This window comes from Aquarana catesbeiana, linkage group LG02, assembly GCF_042186555.1.
Source record: "Aquarana catesbeiana isolate 2022-GZ linkage group LG02, ASM4218655v1, whole genome shotgun sequence".
Lineage (NCBI taxonomy): Eukaryota > Metazoa > Chordata > Amphibia > Anura > Ranidae > Aquarana > Aquarana catesbeiana.
Genome location: NC_133325.1, coordinates 797,892,846 through 797,915,848, shown reverse-complemented (window position 1 = coordinate 797,915,848; position 23,003 = coordinate 797,892,846). Strand labels below are relative to the sequence as shown.

Sequence of the window (23,003 nt, the reverse complement as noted above, 5' to 3'; positions counted from 1 at the left end):
AGGGATGGTGAGAACCCCTCATAATGGGCACTGCAGGTGTACAGACCCGGGAACTCAGCACAGCGGGTGTACAGACCCGGGAACTCGGCACAGGGATGGTGGGAACTCCTCATAATGGGCACAGCAGGTGTACAGACCCAGGAACTCAGCCCAGGGATGGTGAGAACCCCTCATAATGGGCACATCAGGTGTACAGACCCGGGAACTCAGCACAGCGGGTGTACAGACCCGGGAACTCAGCACAGCGGGTGTACAGACCCGGGAACTCAGCACAGCGGGTGTACAGACCCGGGAACTCAGCACAGCGGGTGTACAGACCCAGGAACTCGGCACAGGGATGGTGGGAACTCCTCATAATGGGCACAGCAAGTGTACAGACCCAGGAACTCAGCCCAGGGATGGTGGGAACCCCTCATAATGGGCACATCAGGTGTACAGACCCGGGAACTCAGCACAGCGGGTGTACAGACCCGGGAACTCAGCACAGGGATGGTGAGAACCCCTCATAATGGGCACATCGGGTGTACAGACCCGGGAACTCAGCACAGGGATGGTGGGAACCCCTCATAATGGGTACATCGGGTGTACAGACTCGGGAACTCAGTACAGGGATGGTGGGAACTCCTCATAATGAGCACAGCGGGTGTACAGACCCAGGAACTCAGCACAGGGATGGTGAGAACCCCTCATAATGAGCACATCAGGTGTACAGACCCAGGAACTCAGCACAGGGATGGTGAGAACCCCTCATAATGGGCACAGCAGGTGTACAGACCCGAGAACTCAGCACAGGGATGGTGGGAACCCCTCATAATGGGCACAGCGGGTGTACAGACCCGGGAACTCAGCACAGGGATGGGTGTCGTCATCTGTGCCTGGCCAATAAAATCGGCCAGTGATCAGTACCTGGCTTCCGGTTAGCGGGAAGCTCTGTGACACCACTTCGCCTGGATGGAAGGTGAGTTCCGCTCTGAAGCTGATCTCTATGTTTAATGTCCCTTGAAATAATTTGATTGGGCCAAGCTGGCCCAGTCTGACTTTTTACTGCACTAACAGGTGTGCTTGCTGAGTGTAGCGTCAGCTATATATAGTATACAGCGCGGTGTTACGGCAGTTGGGATGGGGATTTCCCGTCTCACTGCTGGAACAAGAAAGTCGGGCTGACTGCTGATCAGCCATTCGGGGAATCTTTGTACTCTATGAATGAATACAAAGCTTCCTCTGTTCGAGGCGGAGTTTGTGATGTCATCCATCTGCCCTCTCTGCCTCAGCCAATCAGAGGAAGCGTTTGTGTTGGGGATTGAAGCAGCTTCTAGTGTGCAATAATATCCTGTTATTCCGCTTGACAAAAAACGTAAAAATAAATGCAAAATGATGAGCTTGTTTCCCTTTCTGCATTTTTTTTTCCAGCAAAGAGCGCGCAGCGGCGGCAGCAGCCGCAGCCGCCGGCCCCCAGAGGGAGGCCTGGTCCAAGGGCCCCTCCTACGAGGACATGTATACGCAGGATGTGGTTATCAGCATGGAGGAGCAGGAGAACCCGCAGAGGTTGGCTGGCGAGAACAAACCAACCAAAGAGAGGCCCATTTGGCTGAGGGAGAGCACCATACAGGGCGGAGCCTACGCCGAAGCCGCCAACATCAAAGATGGTAAGAAACGGGAGCCGGGTTTGTTTTAATAGGTCTCCAGTCTGCTTGTCATAACAATCCGTCTTTGAAGATTGAACTTCGGCTTCCCTTCTCTCTTGCTCAGTTGTATCCGCTCCTCTCCTCTACCAAAATTACTTCTCTTAAATTGCGTTGGAGGGTCCACGAGTTCCCGGGCAGAACGTTCCGGAGGATGAATACAAACTTTCCTCCGTTACAATTTGCTGCATTCATCTTGCCATCAGTGTAGAATAAATTGTATGTTCCATGGTATCTCAACCCCCATCCCAGAAAGATCCACCTCCATGCTTCACAGTATGGATCGGTTGCTTATCTACATAGGCCTTATTGGATTTCTGTGCCATCACAGCGATTATGGTTTTGACTATACAGTTGAGTTTTGGTCTCATCATGCCAAGAGATGTTGTTCCTGAAGCTCTGAGGCTTCTCTAGCTGCTCTTTGCTGTATTATAAAGAGGACTGGAAGTTCAGTTCTGTGTGGGCCATCCAGATCCTGGCTTAATAAGTTGTGGACACTGGACATGCTACACTATGGAAAGCACACAGGCCATATACTGTATACTATGCCCAGTCCTTCTGCCCTACTGCAGTTCCCTCCTCATGCATGCTGTCAAAATGACAGCAGGGAGTTGCTGTGTAAATACAGAATCTGTAGAAGCTACAGCTGTCATAAAGGAGAAAAAAAACTGTCTGACAACACTTTTATAAATATTGTTTAGAGATGCAAAGTGACATTGTTTATAAACATTGATCAGATGGGAGATAGAGAGATACAAAGTAACATTGTTTATAAACATTGATCAGACAGGAGACAAAGATACAAAGTAACAAAGCGAAGATAGAGAGATACAAAGCGCTTACCCTGACTTGTTAATGCCCCGACTTAGTTGGGGTAGGTGGAACACTTTGGTGGGGGTGGGTCAGCCAGACCTCTTGACCTTTTGACCTTTGGGGGACACAAAGAGATACAAAGTAACATTGTTTTATAAACCTTGATCAGACGGGAGATGGAGAGATACAAAGTAACATTGTTTATAAACATTGATCAAACAGGAGACAGAAATACAAAGTAACAAAGCGGAGATAGAGAGATACAAAGATACAAAGCGCTTACCCTGATTTGCTGATGCCCCGACTTAGTTGGGGTAGGTGGAACACTTTGGTGGGGGTGGGTCAGCCAGACCTCTTGACCTTTGAGGGACACAAAGAGATGCAAAGTAACATTGTTTTATAAACATTGATCAGACGAGAGATGGAGAGATACAAAGTAACGTTGTTTATAAACATTGATCAGATGGGAGATAGAGAGATACAAAGTAATATTCTTACTTTTTTTTTACTCTTTTATTCTTCTGCAGAATAAAGGGATGAGTGAACATCTGCATGTGATAGTTTAAAGCGGAGCTCCACCCAAAAGTGGAAGCTCCGCTTATCTGCCTCCCACACCCCCCCCTCCGGTGCCACATTTGGCACCTTTCGAGGGGGGTATGGGTAATGGGTATCTGGTTTTGACAGGTACACGGCTCCCACTTCCCTCCTCCTTCCCCCGCCACTGGGCCATTCGCAAATCGTAGTGTGCTTCACACATGCGCAGTAGAGAGCCGGCTGTGAAGCTGCAAGGCTTCGCTGCCGATTTCACTTACAGGCAATGGCAGCGGCAGCACCTGAGAGCTAGGGTGCCGACATCGCTGGGTTCCAGGACAGGTAAATGTCCTAATAAAAGTCAGCAGCTACAGTATTTGTAGCTGCTGACTTTTTTTTATTTTATTTTTTTTGTGGGGGGGGGGGGGGGGGGGCGGTTGGGACCTTCTCTTTTAAGTAGCCTAACAAGTTACAAAAAAAAATTATTCTCATTTAATCCTTTTATTAACGCTTAGTTTATCATAGCAGTGCATTAAAAAAAAGTCAACATTTTAAAAAAGCCTTTATTGCAAGTATTTATACCAGAATCATTATTTTAGTGTCATTTTAAATGAGACAAATGATAAAACTACATTTACCGTATTTATCGGCGTATAACACGCACTTTTTTCCCCTTAAAATAAGGGGAAAATCGTGGGTGCGTGTTATACGCCGATCCCCGCTATTTTGTGATCTGTCTGAGCGATCGCCGCCGACATTCACATAGCTTGTATTTTTAAACATGGTGCCACGGAGTTCGGAGGGACTCGGCGGCGCTCGTTCAGCTGAACGAGCGCCGCCGAGGACACAGTGACTGGGCGGAGCCGAGATACACATAGCCGAGGGTTCTCGGCTTTTCTCGGCGCCGTTCACAGTCACGCCCAGTCCCGCCATTGGACCTGTGTTATGTCCATCATAGGGACTGGGCGTGACTGTGAACGGCGCCGAGAATAGCCGAGAACCCTCGGCTATGTGTATCTCGGCTCCGCCCAGTCACTGTGTCCTCGGCGGTGCTCGTTCAGCTGAACGAGCGCCGCCGAGTCCCTCCGAACTCCGCGGCGCCATGTTTAAAAATACAAACTAAACGTTTGTATGTCGGCGGCGACAAGGCTGCACTGGGGACAAGGCTGCACTGGGCACAAGGCTGCACTGGGCACAAGGCTGCACTGGGCACAAGGCTGCACTGGGCACAAGGCTGCACTGGGGGGAAGGCTGCACGGGGAAGGCTGCACTGACAAGGCTGCACTGGGGACAAGGCTGCACTGGGGCCAAGGCTGCACTGGACACTGGGGAAAGGCTGCAGATGAACACTGATGAGGCTGCATTGATGGGCATTTAAATGTAAGTTTTTTTCCTTAAAATTCCCTCCTAAACTTGGGGTGCGTGTTATACGCCGGCGCGTGTTATACGCCGATAAATACGGTATTTACTTTTATGTATAGTAATTTTTTTTTTTTTTTTTTTTTTAAGCGAACACTGATCAAAGTTGAAAAGAAGTGCTTTTTTTTTTTTTTTTTTTTTTTTTTTAGTCTATAGATCACAAGACAATATCCTCAAAGAAAGCCTTCTATGTCCTAAGAACAATGTATGTATTATGTTTTACGATGAGTGATTTTCCTAACTACATTTACCCCTCCCAGGCCTGGACCCAGAAGGTTTCCACGACCACGGGGAGGGCCGTCCAGGGGCCGACGACAACGAAGAGGTCATGCAGGCGCTGCTGAAGCACGAGAAGAAGGCGGCGGCCGCCCTTGGGGCGTCCGCGGCTCCGGCGTCCAGCGTGGGCGCCGGCAGCGACTCCGACAGCGACACCAGCGAGTCCGACCAAGACAGCCCGGCTCCCCGTCACCCGGTGGCTTCCCTTCACTTCGAGCAGGATGAGGACGACGAGGACGAGTTCGAGGAAGTGCAGGCGGTTCCCAGGGTCACCGTCGGGGGGCGGGGCTACCTTTACAGCGAGGTGAGTCAGCGGCCCGAACTGGTGGCGCAGATGACCCCGCAGGAGAAAGAGGCGTACATCGAGATGGGACAGAAAATGTTTGAGGACATGTATGAGTGAGTCACCCGTCAGACCGCGGGGTGTTGTCACGCCTCCCGCTATCGATTTTACCGAATCTCTTCCGCCAGCCTTCGCCGGCGTATGCTTTTAATTCGCCTTTTTTATTTGTTTTTAGCATTTGGTGAGTAAGCAGTATTTTTTTTTTTAAAGATTTTTGTTCTGTACATCAGCAGTCATGCACCCCCAGCTTGAGAAGTACAGGAGGCGGTCCTTGCAGGTGAATGTGGCCAAAATGGCTGCCAGTGGACTGGATACAGCTGTGTATGGCTCCTGAAGAACAGCTGCTGGTGGTATTTTTAATTTTTTTTTTTTTTTTTTTAAATCTTTCAATGGTAATGCAAACCTGAGCAGCTTCATGCAATACAAGTACAAGATGGCTGCCGTTAAGTATGAGTGGAGAGCGCTTATTGTGTTAGTCTACGAGGTACCGCTTGTTCCGTATAGTAGTAGTTGCAGGCAACCACCGATCACGTTTATCCACTCGTGTCCTTTCCCAAGCTGCATTTTTCACATCCAATACATGTAGATTACTTTGGATCAAAGCAAAACTCCGTAGTGTTAGATTTGAGAGTTTAAGTCTCAGGGTTCGCCTTGTTTTTAGGAGGTTAGGTGTTAGATTTTAGCATTACAGGTTGGATTAGTGTTAGGGTTCACACCAGGTGCATTGTTCAATGCAGGCTCAGCGCAAGGACACATAGAAAACAAGTGAAGGGGGGCAGGGGTTGGGAGAGATCAGCCGATCACATAACCACTGTGATTGGCTCTTACAGTGATCACATGATCAGGAGCTGGTCCCACTGGATACCTATAAGTAGAGGGTTGGGAGAGATCGGCCAATCACATAACCACTGTGGTTGGCTCTTGCAGTGATCATATGATTGGGAGCCGGCCCCACCGGATTCCAAAAAGTAGGGGGTTGGGAGAGATTGGCCAATCACATAACCACGGTGATTGGCAGTCACAGTGATCACATGATCTAAGTATCCGGTGGGACTGGCTCCTGACCATGTGATCACAGTGACAGCCAATTACAGTGGTTATGTAATTGGCTGATCTCTCCCAACCCCCCCCCCCCTTCTTCTAAGTATACAGTGGAACTGCCTCTCGTAGTAGGGGGTTGGGAGAGATCGGCCAATCACATAAGCACTGTGATCGGCAGTCACAGTGATCACATGCTTTAGGTATCCGGTGGGACTGGCTCCTGACCGTGTGATCACAGTGACAGCCAATCACAGTGGTTATGTAATTGGCCGATTTCTCACAACCCCCTACTTCGAGAGGCAGTTCCACTGGATACTTAGAAGTAGGGGGTTGGGAGAGATCGCCCAATCACATAACCATTGTGATTGGCAGTCACAGTGATCACATGATCTAGGTATCCGGTGGGACTGGCTCCTGACCATGTCATCACAGTGACAGCCAATCACAGTGGTTATGTAATTGGCCGATCTCTCCCAACCCCCTACTTCTAAGAATCCAGTGGAACTGGCTCTCGAAGTAGAGGGTTGGGAGAGATCGGCCAATTACATAACCACTGTGATTGGCTGTCACTGTGATGACATGGTCCGGAGCCAGTCCCACTGGATACCTATAAGTAGCAGGGACCTGTTTTCACAGCTCAGTCTCTGTGCTAGGACACATAGAAAACAAGTCGGGTGGGGGTGCTGGGAGAGATCAGCCATTCACATAACCACTGTGGTTGTCTGTCACAGTGATCACATGGTCAGGAACCGGCCCCACTGGATACCTATAAGTAGGGGTTTGGGGGAGATTGGCCGATCACATAACCACTGTTTGGCTGTCACAGTGATCACATGGTCGGGAGCCAGTCCCACCGGATACCTATAAGTAGCAGTGACCGGTCTTTCACACCTCCATCTCTGTGCTGGGAATGGGCTCTCAGAACAAACAGCGGCCGCCCAGAAGAACATATGTGTGGCCTGTGGGCATTAAACCCCACCCTTTTGGTGCCGCACGTGTTAGGTGGTCATAAAAGGGTTAAATTATAGGCATGTCGGTATGCTTGCGTAACATTTTTATGTAGCTCAGTGCAGCATATCGAAACCCACCCCTTGCCTAAAGTTCAATTTAATTCTTCTATTAACTTTAAAGTTTCCGAAAAGAAAAAACAAAACACTGTGATACATTGTAACAACACATTGCACTCCCCTTAACACAACAGAGGGTGCGCTGTATATGGACCGGGACTCACGCCCGCTGGTGTGAACGAGCCCAGAGGTTTGAGGTTTGGTTTTTGGGTTAGATTGCAGGAGGGGTGGTAATTGTTAGAGGTTCATGCTTGATCCCAGGGGGTCAGTTGGTTTTAGGGGTTCAGGGTTGGATTTTAGGGGGTTGGTTAGTTTCCCGAGTTTAGGATTTGGCGTTGGGGCAAGATTTTATGGGGTAAAGGTTGGGTGAGCTTCAGTGGTTTAAGTGAGATCTTGGGGTTCGATTTAAGGGGTTTTAAAGTGTTCACCTTTTCATAAATAATAAAGAGGCAAACTAACACCCTACAATCATGGGCGGCTCAAACTGCGGCCCACCAGCTGTTTCAGAACTACAAGTCCCATGAGGCATTGCAAGTTGCTGGCTGACAGTTACAAGCGTGACTCCCAAAGGCAGAGGCATGATGGAACTTGTAGTTTCGCAGCAGCTGGAGGGCCACAGGTTGAGCGCCCAAGATGGGCCTACATAAACTGTGGCGACCCGGGGGGGGGGGTGCGTTTTTTTGGGGAGGGTGTACGGTGTTAACCTTAACTTTTTTTTCTAAAAAAAAGTTGAATTAACCCTTTAAATAGTTAGGGGTAATGGTTGGATTTTAGTAGGACCACAGAACCTTTTTTTTTTTTTTTTTTTTTTTTTTTTTTGTGGAGTGGGGATGGGGGAGGGGGGATAGTCCCCTGACCCCCCCGTCTGTGAATAAGCTTTCTCTTCACACGTGTAGACCAGATAGGAAGCGTTGCCCCCCCCCGCAATAGGGGCACAGCAATTAAAACACATTTTCTACTCCTCACTTTCTATAAAGTTAACAAAAAAAATGCTTTGGCTGTAATTGGGCTGTAGATGGTGAGCTTAAGGACAGGTTTCAGGTTTTATTTTTTTACTTTTTTTTTTTTTACCATTAAACACTGCCAATGCCATGTTCTCAGTGCGGAATCCTACTATACCAGCCACGTGACCTCCAGTGTAGTAGCACACACCGACATCCCACTCAGCTGTGTGCATGCAGGAAGGTGCCACGGGAAGCTGCAGAACTGTGTCCTCTTCCTTTGCCTTGGCTGTACATGGTGGTAGAAATGTCTCTGAATTGCAAGACTGACCGCACAGAATTATGCAGCAACTAAGACTGTTCACATGTAACTTTTCTACTTTTGGAGTTCTGCTTAAAGTCCTGCTAGTTGACAGTATTACAACACCAAATCTCTGGCCGAAACAGCTACTTGGCCGAAATTTTGCTTCTCATAACTCCGATTTTCTAGTTCTGACGATAACTTTAAACCTGGCTTCTCCAGCAGTAAAGTGCAAGACCAGCTCTGTAGCCGCTGCACTGGCATTGCCCCGGGTGTAAGGAGTACAGAGCGGGGGCACCTCGACTTCTGGTTGGTTATGCTGCCTTTTGATTCATACATTTAAGACCAATAGCGCCCCCTCTTGATCAGAGTTGGTTCAGTGAAGTACTTTTGGGGGCGTTCCCAGATCCACCCACCTGCCACACCCACTGTGAGGTAGTCGTGCCCGCCCCTGAGGGACTTGTAATTGTAGCACTGTGCCTGTGTCTGCTTTAGCTGAAGGTGTGGTGACCCCGTTGATTGAGTGCAGATATTTGAGCTCTGGTGGGGGGGGGGGGGGGGGGGGTCCCTCATCGCTAGACTCCAGAATCCAGTTGGGGATATCCGTGTTGGGTGGACATGCCACACACAGCCTAGACCCGGAGCTCGCAGAGTATTATATATAATGAATTGACATTTTGATTTAGAGGAAAGTCTCATTTCTCCTGTGTTTTTATTGTGTGCCTGAGCCTTTTACATGAGCAAATTGTTCTTATAATTCAATTTGTTTCCTTAAATAAAGCTTTTTTTTGTACGAGTCGTGTGACAACTGTTGTGTGATATTTGACAGATATGTGTGTTTCTTGTGTATTACTAATTGTCCAATGAATTTTCTTCTCCTTACATACAAGCAATGACATCATAATCCTATCTACAGGAGTGACCTCACTGCCCTTCAGACAGAAGTCATTTTTATAGTGTTTTTTTTTTTTTTTTTACAACTTTTATATTATAGGAGTGACATCACTGCTCTGCAGATACAAGCAGTGGCAGCCCGTGCATTGTGGGCGCACGGGCGCCACCCCCCCCTAACACCTCCGCCGCCCTCCCTATCCATGTGCCCGGCCCCTTTCAGGACCACAGACACATGAATTACTATGGCGGAGGGGTGTATTTTGAAGCACATGATTAGAGCCAGAGGCCCTAATAGGGTGGGCTCAGAGCGCAGAGCACTGCGTCCCGATTCCCACCCTGTTGGTCACACTACAGTTCCTGCCCGCCAATCAGGAGGCAGGTCTGTGAGCCACCACTGCCTGCACTGCAGGAGAGTAGGAGTACAGCCCCACCACTGCAGGAGAGGAGGGGAGCCCCGCCACACAGTGTGTGGTCGGTGCCACCGGTGGTCCAGCAGGTGCCGCTGTGGTCAGTGCTGTAGGTGGTCCAGTGGGTGGGATGCCGTGGGCGGTCAGGGCCGTGTCCTTCAAAAGGAGAACCCACCAGCTGCCACTGGATACGTTTTATTTTATACAGGAGTGTCAACACCGCTCTCCAGATATGAGATAGTGTTTTTTTTTTTTATATATATATATATATATATATTTAGAGACAGGCACACTTTTCATACCTTTTTGCTCTGTTTCCCACCAGAAGAAAATTAAAAGGAAACCATCCAAATGAATTTGAAGTGTAGACTTTCAGCTTTAATTCAAGGGGTTGAACACCAATATAAAGTACAAATTTTAGGAACTGCAACCACTTTTTTACACAGTCCCCCCCCAACATTTTCAGGGGCTCAAATGTAATTGGACATATGAATAGAATTATAAATAAAATGTTCATTTTTAATATTTTGTTGAGAATCCTTCACTGGCAATGACTGCCTGAAGTCTGAAACCCATGGACATCACCAAAGACTGGGCTTTCCTCCATTCTGATGCTTTGCAAGGCTCTAACTGAAGCCGTTTTCAGTTGTTCTTTGTGGCTCTTTCTGCCTTTTTAGTTTTGCCTTCAGCAAGTGAAATGCTTATTTGGGTTGAGATCAGGTGATTAAATCGGCCATTGCAGAATATTCCACTTCTTTTCCTTCAAAATCTCCTGGGTTGCTTTTGCAGTGCGTTTTGGATCATTGTCCATCTCTACTGTGAAGCGCCGTCCAATCATTGGCTGAATCTGCGCTGACAGTATATCGCTAAACACTGCAGAATTCATCCGGCTGCTTCTGTCTTTGGTCACATCATCAATAAACACCAATGACCCGGTGCCACTGGAAGCCATGCATGCCCATGCCATCACACTGCCAGCTCCACCATGTGACCACAAATGGCTTTGTGTGGTTTGGATCATGAGCTGTTCCAAGCCTTCTCCACACTTTTTTTATTTTTTTTTTCTTCCCGTCATTCTGGTACAGATTAATCTTAGTTTCTTAGTTAATCTTAGTTTTATCCGTCCAAAGAATGCTTTTCCAGAACTGATCTGTTTTTGTTTTTTTTGTTTTTTTTTTGGCAAAGTCTAATCTGGCTTTTCTATTCAGGCTTATGAATGGTTTGCACCTTGTGGTGAACCCTCTGGATTTGCTCTCGTGAAGTCTTCTCTTGATTGGACGTCCAGGCCTTTTTATGTTGCTGATCTCGCCAGTGCATTCTTCTTTCCTCAGAATGTACCAAACTGTTGATTTGGCCACTCCTAATGTTGCTACTATCTCTCTGATGGATTTGTTTCGATTTTGAAGCCTTACAATGGCCTGTTTAACTTGCTCCTTTGAACCCAAGATGTAGGTTCACAGCAATAGATTCCAAATACCACCCTTAATGCCCCATACACACTAATAGATTTTCTGCAGATTTTTGTCTTCAGATTTACCAAAACCATGTAGTGCAAGGGCCTGCCTGATTGCATACAAATTCGAAACTCTTAAAATTTGACCTTATATTATATGGTTTTGGTAAATCTGAAGACAAAAATCTGCAGAAAATCTAATAGTGTGTATGGTGTCTAAAGCCTCGTACACACGATCGGATTTTCAGCGAGGAATTGTGTGACAGACTGCCTAAAATCCAACCGTTTAGTACGCTCCATCAGACAATTGTCGGCCAACTTTCCGCCAACAAATGTTAGATGGCAGGCTAGTAAATTTTTGGCGGACAACGGTCTGTTGTCAGATTTTCCGATCGTGTGTACACAAGTCCGTCACACAAAGGTCCAAATATATCATATCTGGAGAGCGGGGATGTAATTCCTTTATAATATATATCATATCTGGAAAGCGGTGATGTAATTCCTTTATAATATATCTCATATTTGGAGAGCTGTGATGTCACTCCCATATAATACATCTATCTGGAGAGCGGTGATGTCACTCCCGTAGAATAGATCTTATATCTGGAGAGTGGTGATGTCACTCCTGTATAAGTTTTATGATATGAGATTTACAAGTTATGTCTTACAGTTGCCCTCATATGTAGGGTTGGATTATAGGCGGCGGATAACCTGCACAGTATTTCATGTAGTGTCTTATTTATGTTGTGTGTGTATCTTCTAATAAAGGGAGCAGCTTCCTGATCCTCATAGAGGTTTATATGTCTTGGAGGAGATATAAATAACAATGATCTGTCTCTGGGACGCTGTGAGGATCTCTTCCCCGGAACCTCCTAATCAATTCCTGTAAATGATTAATGAGGAGAGGATGGATCTGTACGTGCCGCAGGGCTATCCCGGTGCAGGTTGGGATGTGTCTAATATACAGCGCTCAGCAGTACCCGGTATAATGATGTCCTCTGTACAGACACAATAACATCCCAGGGAGGCGATCATTATATAAAGACTGACCTGGGTAAGCAGAGGATGCTGGGACTTGTGACACCAGAGGACAGCCTGCTGCACGTGATACAGAATGGCTTCTGACCTGGCGGCTTCAGCGATATATGCTGGGACTTGTGGTTCTTTGAGTTAGCCTAATTCACAGCCTGGCCTCATTTCCTCTGTGATGTCAAACAAAACATTACAAAGTGGTTTTGTTGCTGTTTTGTCAGACTAGAATAATCATCTTTATGGTCGTGTTGTTGCCCCTTCACACCTCAGATCACCCCAATTCCTGCACCTTCACACCTCAGATCACCCCAATTCCTGTCCCTTCACACCTTCCAGATCCCACCCCAATTCCTGCCCCTTCACACCTCAGATCACCCCAATTCCTGCCCCTTCACACCTCAGATCACCCCAATTCCTGCCCCTTCACACCTCAGATCACCCCAATTCCTGCCCCTTTACACCTCAGATCACCCCAATTCCTGCCCCTTCACACCTCAGATCACCCCAATTCCTGCCCCTTCACACCTCAGATCACCCCCAATTCCTGCAACTTCACACCTCAGATCACCCCCAATTCCTGCACCTTCAAACCTCAGATCGCCCCCAATTCCTGCACCTTCACACCTCAGATCACCCCAATTCCTGCACCTTCACACCTCAGATCACCCCCAATTCCTGCACCTTCACACCTCAGATCACCCCCAATTCCTACACCTTCACACCTCAGATCACCCCCAATTCCTGAAACTTCACACCTCAGATCACCCCCAATTCCTGCACCTTCACACCTCAGATCACCCCCAATTCCTGCACCTTCACACCTCAGATCACCCCCAATTCCTACACCTTCACACCTCAGATCACCCCCAATTCCTGCAACTTCACACCTCAGATCACCCCCAATTCCTGCACCTTCACACCTCAGATCACCCCCAATTCCTACACCTTCACACCTCAGATCACCCCCAATTCCTGCAACTTCACACCTCAGATCACCCCCAATTCCTGCTCCTTCACACCTCAGATCACCCCCAATTCCTGCTCCTTCAAACCTCAAATCACCCACAATTCCTGCACCTTCACACCTAAGATCGCCTCAATTCCTGCACCTTCACACCTCAGATCACCCCAATTCCTGCTCCTTCACACCTCAGATCACCCCAATTCCTGCTAATTGACACCTCAGATCACCCCAATTCCTGCACCTTCACATCCCAGATCGCCTCAATTCCTGCACCTTCACATCTCAGATCGCCTCAATTCCTACACCTTCACATCTCAGATTGCCTCAATTCCTGCACCTTCACATCTCAGATCGCCTCAGTTCCTGCACCTTCACCCCTCAGATCACCCCCAATTCCTGTACCTTCACCCCTCAGATCACCTCAATTCCTGTACCTTCACACCTCAGACCACCCCCAATTCCTGCACCTTCACACCTCAGATCACCCCCAATTCCTGCTCCTTCACACCTCAGATCACCCCAAATTCCTGCCCCTTAACATCTCAGATCGCCTCAATTCCTGCACCTTCACACTTCAGATCACCCCCAATTCCTGCACCTTCACCCCTCAGATCACCCCAATTCCTGCACCTTCATATTTCAGATCACCCACAATTCCTGCACCTTCACACCTCAGATCACCCCAATTCCTGCCCCTTCACACCTTAGATCGCCTCAATTCCTGCACCTTCATATTTCAGATCACCCACAATTCCTGCACCTTCACCCCTTAGATCACCTCAATTCCTGCACCTTCATATTTCAGATCACCCACAATTCCTGCAACGTCACACCTCAAATCACCCCAATTCCTGCCCCTTCACACCTCAGATCACCCCAATTCCTGCCCCTTCACACCTCAGATCGCCTCAATTCCTGCACCTTCGTATCTCAGATTACCCCAAATTTCTGCATCTTTACCCCTCAGATCACCCTCAATTCCTGCTCCTTGACACCTCAGATCACCCCAAATTTCTGCATCTTAGATCACCTCAAAATCCTGACCTCAGATCACCCCCCAATTCTGGAACCTACACACCTTAGATCACCCCAAAATCCTGACCTCAGATCAACCCTAATTCTGGAACCTACACATCTCAGATCACCCCAAAATCCTGATCTCAGATCACCCCTAATTTCTGAACCTAAACACCTAATATCACCTCCAATTCCTGACCTCAGATCACCCCCAATTCCTGCACCTTCATACCTCAGATCACCCCCCCCCCCCCCCCAAATTCCTGCACTGATCAACCCAATTCCTGAACCTACACACCTCAAATTCCTGCACCTTCACAGCTCAGATCACCCCCAATTTCTGCATCTTTACACCTCAGATCACCCTAAATTCCTGCATCTTCACACCTCAGATCGCCTCAATTCCTGCACCTTCACACCTCAGATCGCCTCAATTCCTGCACCTTCACACCTCAGATCGCCTCAATTCCTGCACCTTCACACCTCAGATCACCCCCAATTCTTGCACCTTCATATCTCAGATCACCCAAAATTTCTGCATCTTTACCCCTCAGATCACACTCAGTTCCTGCACCTTGACACCTCAGATCACCCCAAATTTCTGCATCTTCACACCTTAGATCACCTCAAAATCCTGACCTCAGATCACCCCCCAATTCCGGAACCTACGCACCTCAGATCACCCCCAATTTCGGAACCTACACACCTCAGATCACCCCAAAATCCTGACCTCAGATCACCCCCAATTTCTGAACCTAAACACCTAATATCACCCCCAGTTCCTGACCTCAGATCACTCCCAGTTCCTGAACCTACACACCTCAGATCACCCCAATTCCTGCACCTTCATACCTCGGATCACCCCCCCCCCCCAAATTCCTGCACTGTAGACATTCCTGCACCTACACACCTCAAATTCCTGCACCTTCATACCTCAGATCACCCCAATTCCTGTACCTTCACACCTCAGATCACCCCAAAATCCTGAACCTACATACCTCAGGTCACCCCAAATTTCTGCATCTTCACACATTAGATAACCTCAAAATCCTGACCTCAGATCTCCCCCCCCCCCCCCCCCCCCCCCATTTATGAACCTACACACCTCATATCACCCCAATTCCTGATCTCAGATCACCCCCAGTTTATGAACCTACACACCTCAGATCACCCCAAAATCCTGACCTCAGATCACCCTCAATTTATGAACCTACACACCTCAGATCACCCCCAATTTCTGCACCTTCACACCTTGGATCACCCCCCCCCCCAAATTCCCGCACTGTAGATGACCCCAATTCCTGCACCTTCACACCTCAGGTCACCCCACTTCCGACACCTTCACACCTCACTTCTTTACTTAAAGCAGAGCTCCGGGCTCCTTAAGAAAAAATTAAAAGTCAGCAGCTACAAATACTCTACTTCACAGCTGGTCCACCACTGCACATGCGCGAAGCGCACTGCTATTTGTGACTGGCCCGGCGGCGGGGGAAGGAGGAGGAGGGCCGCGGTGAAGTCAGCCGAAAGTAGGAGCAGGTACCTGTCAAAACCAGGTACCCACTCCTCCCCTGAAAGGTGCCAAATGTGGCAGCGGAGAAGGTAGGAGGCAAACAAGTGGAGATTCCCCTTGTGGGTGAAGCTCTGCTTTAAAGCTGAACTCACCAAACTTTCCTTTAACTGCTTCCGGACCGCTCCACGCACATATACTGCGGCAGGGCGGCCCTTCAGCGCCAAATCACGTACCTGTACGTCTTTTTTTGTTTTTTTTTCGGGTCTGGGGCGCGCAGGCGGACCCGATGTTCACCCTCACCCAGCGATTGTTTCTGAGAGGGGCAGAACGGCGGTCTGCCTAGGTGAACAAGGCAGAGCGCCATTCTGTCAGCGGGGAAGATGGATATCTTGGGTTTCTGCTAAGCAGAAACACCGATCTCTGTCTTCCCTTAGTAAAAGCACCTCCCCCACACAGTTAGCAAGCACTCCCTAGGAACACATATAACCCTGTGATCGCCCCCGATGTTAACCTCTTCCCTGCCAGTGTCATTAGTACAGTGACAGTGCATATTTTTAGCACTGATCACTGTATTGGTGTCACTGGTCCTCAAAAGGTGTCACTTAGTGTCAGATTTGTCCCCCGCAATCCTGCAAAAAAAATCGCTGATCGCCGCCATTATTAATAAAAAAAAATAAATAAAAATTCCATAAATCTATCCCATAGTTTGTAGACGCTGTAACTTTTGCGCAAACCAATCAATATACGCTTATTGGGGTTTTTTTTTACCAAAAATATGTAGCAGAATACATATAGGCCTAAATTGATGAAGAAATTCAATTTGTTACATTTTTTTTTATTGGATGTGTTTTATAGCAGTAAAAAATAGTTGTTTTTTTTTGTCAGGGTTATTTATTTATAGCGCAAAAAATTAACACCGCAGTGGTGATCAAATACCACCAAAAGAACGCTCTATTTGTGGGGAAAGAAAAGGACATACATTTTTTTTTTGGGTACAGTGTTGCATGACTGCACAATTGTCAGTTAAAGTAATGCAGTGTGGGAAAAAATGGCCTGGTCATTAAGGGGGGGTAAACCTTCATAGACTGAAGTGGTTAAATTGATTCCTCAATAGTTGGAAAGGATATAAACACACTTTGTGTGCACCGAATGCCTTTGCAAACCCAGATATTACTGTACTTTTTTTTTTTTTTTTAAATGCTTTATTTTTACAGAAATGGCAGTACAATGCCAACGGTTCAAGACCATGACACAACATTCAATATGAAGCGAGCTAATCACATGGTTAACAAGGCTTGTCTTTAGAAATACTTCTGTGTTGTCGTATCCTTAAAGCAGAACTTCAGTCATTTTTTCATCTTTCCATCTATTAAATCTTCTGCCCTTGTTGTTGTTTTAACTTTTAACTTTTGTTTTAACTTTGGATAGTAAAACATTTTTTTCTGCCAGTAAATCCCTTATACAGCCCACTTCCTGTTTCTGGTCATTTCTTGCCTAGGCTTATGACATCATGCACAGCTCTCTCTCCTGAGAGTTTGTCAGGAAGGGAGGGGTGATGAGTCATAAGAGGGCCAATGAGAGCTGCAGAGCTGGAAGTGTGTGTCTGTGTAAATCCAGGAAGTGAACAGGCAGCAGCTTCAGCTGCCCACAGTTAAAATGGTTACAGCCAGACTCAGTGGAGGGAGATTTCTGCAGCATATTTGGTAAGTACAGAATTGGTTGGAGGGAAGCTTCAGAATGGCTTCAAGATGTTTTTATTGCAAATTATGTGAGCAGACTGCAGTTCCTCTTTAAATTATATAATGTTAATATTGAATCTACTCTGTGAGCATCAGCGAGGGCCAGGAGGTAAAAAGCTGAAAAAGGGTAGAAATGAATGATAGAGAGAAAAAAAGGGGGGGTGGGTGATGAAGGATGGGGATAGGGGACAAAAGGGGGGGGGGACGGGTATAGGGGACAAAAGGGATGGAAGGATGGGTATAGGTGACAAAAGGGGGGGTGACAGGTATAGGGGACAAAAGGGGGGAAGGACAGGTATAGGGGACAAAAGGGGGGGGAATGACGGGTATAGGGGACAAAAGGGGGGAGGACGGGTATAGGGGACGAAAGGGGGGGAAGGATGGATATAGGGGACAAAAGGGGGGGAGGATGGGTATAGGGGACAAAAGGGGGGGAGGATGGGTATAGGGGACAAAAGGGGGGGGAGGACGGGTATAGGGGACAAAAGGGGGGGAGGATGGGTATAGGGGACGAAAGGGGGGGAAGGATGGATATAGGGGACAAAAGGGGGGGAGGATGGGTATAGGGGACAAAAGGGGGGGGATGACGGGTATAGGTGACAAAAGTGGGAGAAGGACGGATATAGGGGACAGAAGTGGGAGAAGGACGGGTATAGGGGATAAAAGCATGGGAAGGACGGGTATAGGGGACAAAAGGGGGGGATCACAGGTATAGGAGACTAAAGTGGGAGAAGGATGGATATAGGGGACAAAAGCGTGGGAAGGATGGGTATAGGGGACAAAAGGGGGAAAGGACTGGAATAGGGACAAAAAGGGGGGGGGACAGGTATAGGGGGCAAAGGGGGGGGGACAGGTATAGGGGACAAGAGGGGGAGGGAGAACCTGATCACCCTCATGGCATATTGAAAGAGCTCTGTGGGGCAAATTAGTGGAAAAGCTACTGCTGAGAGGCCGGGTGGGGGGGGGGGGGACTGTTCTTTATAAATGAAATAAGAAGTCCAGACTTTCCAATATTTCTCATCTTGCTCTTTCAGCACCATGGTATTTCAGTTATCCTGGCTAGCCAGTGTCTGGATATTACCTTGTGAAAGTAGCCATGACATCATCACTGTGCAAAGAGAAGAGCTGTGGGAGGGGCCCAGCAGGCCCCACCCACTACAGGCTGACTGCAGAAAACTACAGGAGGGGGCGGAGACCAGACCAGCCCCCCTGCACAAGGAGAGAGAGGTCAGCAGTGAGTGGTCTTTATTACAGGAAGTCTCACACTGGAAGAAATACACAAAGATCACCGAGATTCAAGAATTCACATAATGAATGAATTTAGATGGTATTTACTTATCCCGGAGTTCAGCTTTCATCTAACTTTTGGCTGAAGTTGGGCTATAATTTGTGAGATGCGCCCCCCCCCCTTACATAATGGCACACAACGCGGGTGTTGTCGTGAAAAACTACAGGAAAAAAAAATCCTGAAAAGCCTAACTCCGTTTTATTATTCAATCCTATTTTTTCAAGTACCAAAATCACATTGAGTAATGCACAAAAATTGCCCAATTTTCAGCCCACGCACAAGTTATGTAAATTTCCCCCAGTGTATATATCTATGCATATTGTAAAAATATAAGAGCTGGTAAACAGGCACTTTATTTTTTTGTTAAAAAAGTCTGTGTATAAAGAAAAAACAAATTGCTATGCGAATGTCTCAGCATTTACACAACCGTATTGAAATAATGTGTCTAATATGTTTATTTCTTATGATCATCAACTCCATCTAGTGGTCATAATGTGGTACTTTTCCAATTGAAGTGTTTGTGAAGTTTTACCCCTTTAGGGGCCCTGTTATCCTGGGAGGACGTCATATGACGTCATATTCCAGGGCCGTGCTCCAGCTCGACCTGTCACAGCAGATGACAGATCACTTTACTGGCCCGCTGCCGGTACCATGTGATCACTGTGGCCAATCACAGCAGATCACATGATAATTGTACTCAATGAAAGGCTTGGATTCATGCCATTCATTGTGTACTAATGTGATGACCTCTGTGATTGTCAGAAAAAAGAAAAAAAAGGGGTTCATCAAGGACCCCCTGAGCGGACTTTAGAGGCACAACAAACCTGAGAAAGCATAATCAAAATAACAATATAATCAATTTTATTAAATATAAATACATACATTACAAAGACATTGACAAAAGATAATAAAAAATCATCTATATAGAAATATACATGATACAAGCCCCGATGTGTCTACGCGTTTCGTATAGAACTTCTTCAGGACACATTCAGGTTTCAGTTAATACACAAAAGGGTTTCACTAAAATGATAAAAGTTTTTTTTTTTAAATGAACACATAAACATATAATATCGTACAACAATGGATGAAAGACAGTAGCCTATGCCCGAAGATCAGACACTACATTGGTCACAGTGATCACGTGGTACCGACAGGGCCAATCACAGCCCATTTGTACCATGTGATTAGCTGTGGCTAATCACAGTAGTAACACCGAATGAATAGTTTTCATTCAGAAAAAATGGTTGCTTATAACTGTAAAATTAAGTTATAAGCAATCAGCAAAAAAAATAAAAAATCCTGATCACCTCCCTAGAGGTAGTACAGTGTTGCTATTTCAAAACGTTATTGCTGTGATCACTGTGTGTAAAAAAAATAAATAAATTGTAAAGAAAAAATATTTTTTAAAATTATTATAATTTTTTTTTTACACCCTGTCACTGGTGACAGTATATAAAAGAAAATCTTTTAAAAATTGTGAAAAAAAAAACAAAACATTTTTTCTTAAATTTCTTCATTTCCCAAAAAATTGTGACAACAAAATGACAACTTCAAAAAACTCGCCATGCCTCTTACTAAGTACCTTGAACTGTCTACTTTCCAAAAAGGGGTCATTTGGGGGAGTGTTTTTACTGTCCTGGCGTTTTAGGGCCTCAAGAAATGAGATAAGCTGTTAGTACATCAGGATCGATCGTTTTTCAGATATGTATATCCCATAGTTTGTAGACTCTGTTATAATTTCCCTATTGATTAAATAATATACACTGATTTGGGTTATTTTCACCAAAAGAAATGTAGCAGAATACATTTTGGCCTAAATTTATGAAGTAAGATTATTTATTTGCAAAATGTTATAACACTTCTTTTCTTTTTTCTTTTTTTTTTTATTTATTTAGCAAATAATGGGGGGGGGGGGGGGGGGGGCAGCGGTGATTAAATACCACTGAAAGAAAAAAAACTTGAAAAAAAATGATTAAAAATTTACATGGGGATGTACTCTTAAAAACTCTTGTACATTTGTTGATCAATTTTTCTCATTTTGATATTCTTCTCCCATCCCCCTCCCCCTTCCTCTTTTTTTTTTTTTTACATAGGTACAGCATGACCGCACAATTGTCAGTTAAAGTAGCGCAGTGCCGTATCACAAAAAAATGGGCTAGTCATGAAGGGGGGGGGGAGTAAGGCGCCATTCACACTTGTACGACCTGAAAGTCGCGTGACTTGGACGCGACTTGAAGCAACGCCTGTGTAATCTTGCGGTCTACGGACCCCAAGTCGCATCAAAGTCGGGCCAAAGTCGTGCAGTTACTACTTTGAAGTCGCACAGTTATGAACAGTACTCTTTGTTAATCACGGGGTACGACTTGTCCTGCAAATCGCAGGACAAGTCGCCCAAATGTGAAAGGAGCCTTAATGTTTCCGGAGGTGAAGTGGTTAGATTATATGTAGGGCTGACCCAAGACATTGTGCTGGCCGGGTCCAAGAATGAAATGCTGCCCCCCCCCTCTCAAAAAAAAATCACACCCACCAAAAAGCCCCCACATCCATTATTTTATATCATGATAATTAAAACTAAAATTACATTTATCAGGAAGTCAGATTTACATTCAACAGCACCTTGTCTATATACAAAATTATATCACCATTGTTATGTTCAATGGTATGTGGGCTAGGGCAGTATATAGACAGGCTAGGGTAGTATATGGACAGGCTAAGGTAGTATATGGACAGGTTAAGGCAGTATAAGGGCAGGCTAGGGTAGTATATGCATAGGCTAGGGTAGTATATGGACAGGCTAGGGTAGTATATGGACAGGCTAGGGTAGTATATGGATAGCCTAGGGTAGTATATGGACAGGCTAGGTTAGTATATAGACAGGCTAGGGTAGTATATGGACAGGTTAAGGCAGTATAAGGGCAGGCTAGGGTAGTATATGGACAGGTTAAGGCAGTATAAGGGCAGGCTAGGGTAGTATATGGACATGCTAGGGCAGGCTGGGGTGGTATATAGGGAGGCTAGGGTAGTATATAGACTGGCTAGGCTAATATATAGACAGGCTAGGGCAGTATAGGGGTGGGCCAGGGTAGTATATGGACAGGTTAGGGCAGGGGAGGGTGGTATATGCAAAAACATACTTGGGGGGGCACACCCTAAAATGCTTTACATCAAAATGGTGCTGCTATAAGACCAAAAACAGTACAAAACAGATTACAGCGCACACATACAGGAATTACATTTATCCTGCAAGGCTATTTGAAAACACCTGAACATATTCCAAAAAATACGGGGGTTTGGTCACACTATATGGTCATATAATGCTAAGCCCACTTACTGCAACAAAGTACCCTGAATTAGTGGGTCCTACCCTAGTAATAGAACGAAAGAACCTGTGTCTCAACCATGGGAGATAAACTCATCCTATGTGGGAGAACTGGAGGTTTTTGTATATTGTATGGACCCTGACCAGGTCTCTTGGGCTGGAGCACCCCTCCCCCTCTTCATTATCTCTTATTAGTGGCCACCAGTGCATAGGAGGAATCCCTTCAGTTCTCCCACATAGGGGGAGTTTATCTCCCATGGTTGAGACAAAGGATCTTCCATTCTATTACTAGTGTAGGACCCACTAATTCGGGGTACTTTGTCGCAGTAAGTGGGCTTAGCACTATATGACCACATAGTGTGACCAAACCCCCGTATTTTTTTGAATATGTTTGGGTGTTTTTAAGTAGCCTTGCAGGATAAATGTCATTTTTTTTTTTTTTAATTATTTTTATTTCAGATTTTTAGAGACAAACAGTAAAATAACACTTGGTTGCAACAGTTCATCGGTATCACGACAGAATAGGCAGACTGAGGTAGTATATAGAGAGGCTAGGGTAGTATATAAACAGGCTAGGCTAGTATATAGACAGGCTAGGGCAGTATAGGGGCAGGCTAGGGTAGTATATGGACAGGCTAAGACAGTATATAGACAGGCTAGGGTAGTATATAGACAGGCTAGGGTAGTATATAGACAGGCTAGGGCAGTATAGGGGCAGGCTAGGGTAGTATATGGACAGGCTAGGCTAGTATATAGACAGGCTAGGGCAGTATATAGACAGGTTAGGGTAGTATATAGACAGGCTAGGCTAGTATATAGACAGGCTAGGGGAGTATAGGAGCAGGTTAGGGTAGTATATGGACAGGCTAAGGCAGTATAGGGAGAGGCTAGGGCAGTATAGGGGTGGGCTAGGGTAGTATAGGGGTGGGCTAGGGTAGTATAGGGGTGGGGTAGGGTAGTATA

At 46.4% G+C, this 23,003-nt stretch overlaps 1 protein-coding gene across 1 annotated transcript in view; it reads left to right on the top strand.

The window, feature by feature from the left end:
• The window catches only part of GTF2E1 (general transcription factor IIE subunit 1), a 39,598-nt gene extending 33,464 nt beyond the window's left edge, over positions 1-6,134 (top strand). The window contains exons 4-5 of the mRNA XM_073617507.1: positions 1,411-1,646; positions 4,706-6,134. Of these exons, the coding sequence (XP_073473608.1) occupies positions 1,411-1,646; positions 4,706-5,124 (655 nt within the window). The 3' untranslated portion in view covers positions 5,125-6,134. The remainder of the gene's footprint in view (positions 1-1,410; positions 1,647-4,705) is intronic.
• The last annotated feature ends 16,869 nt before the right edge of the window (positions 6,135-23,003 follow it).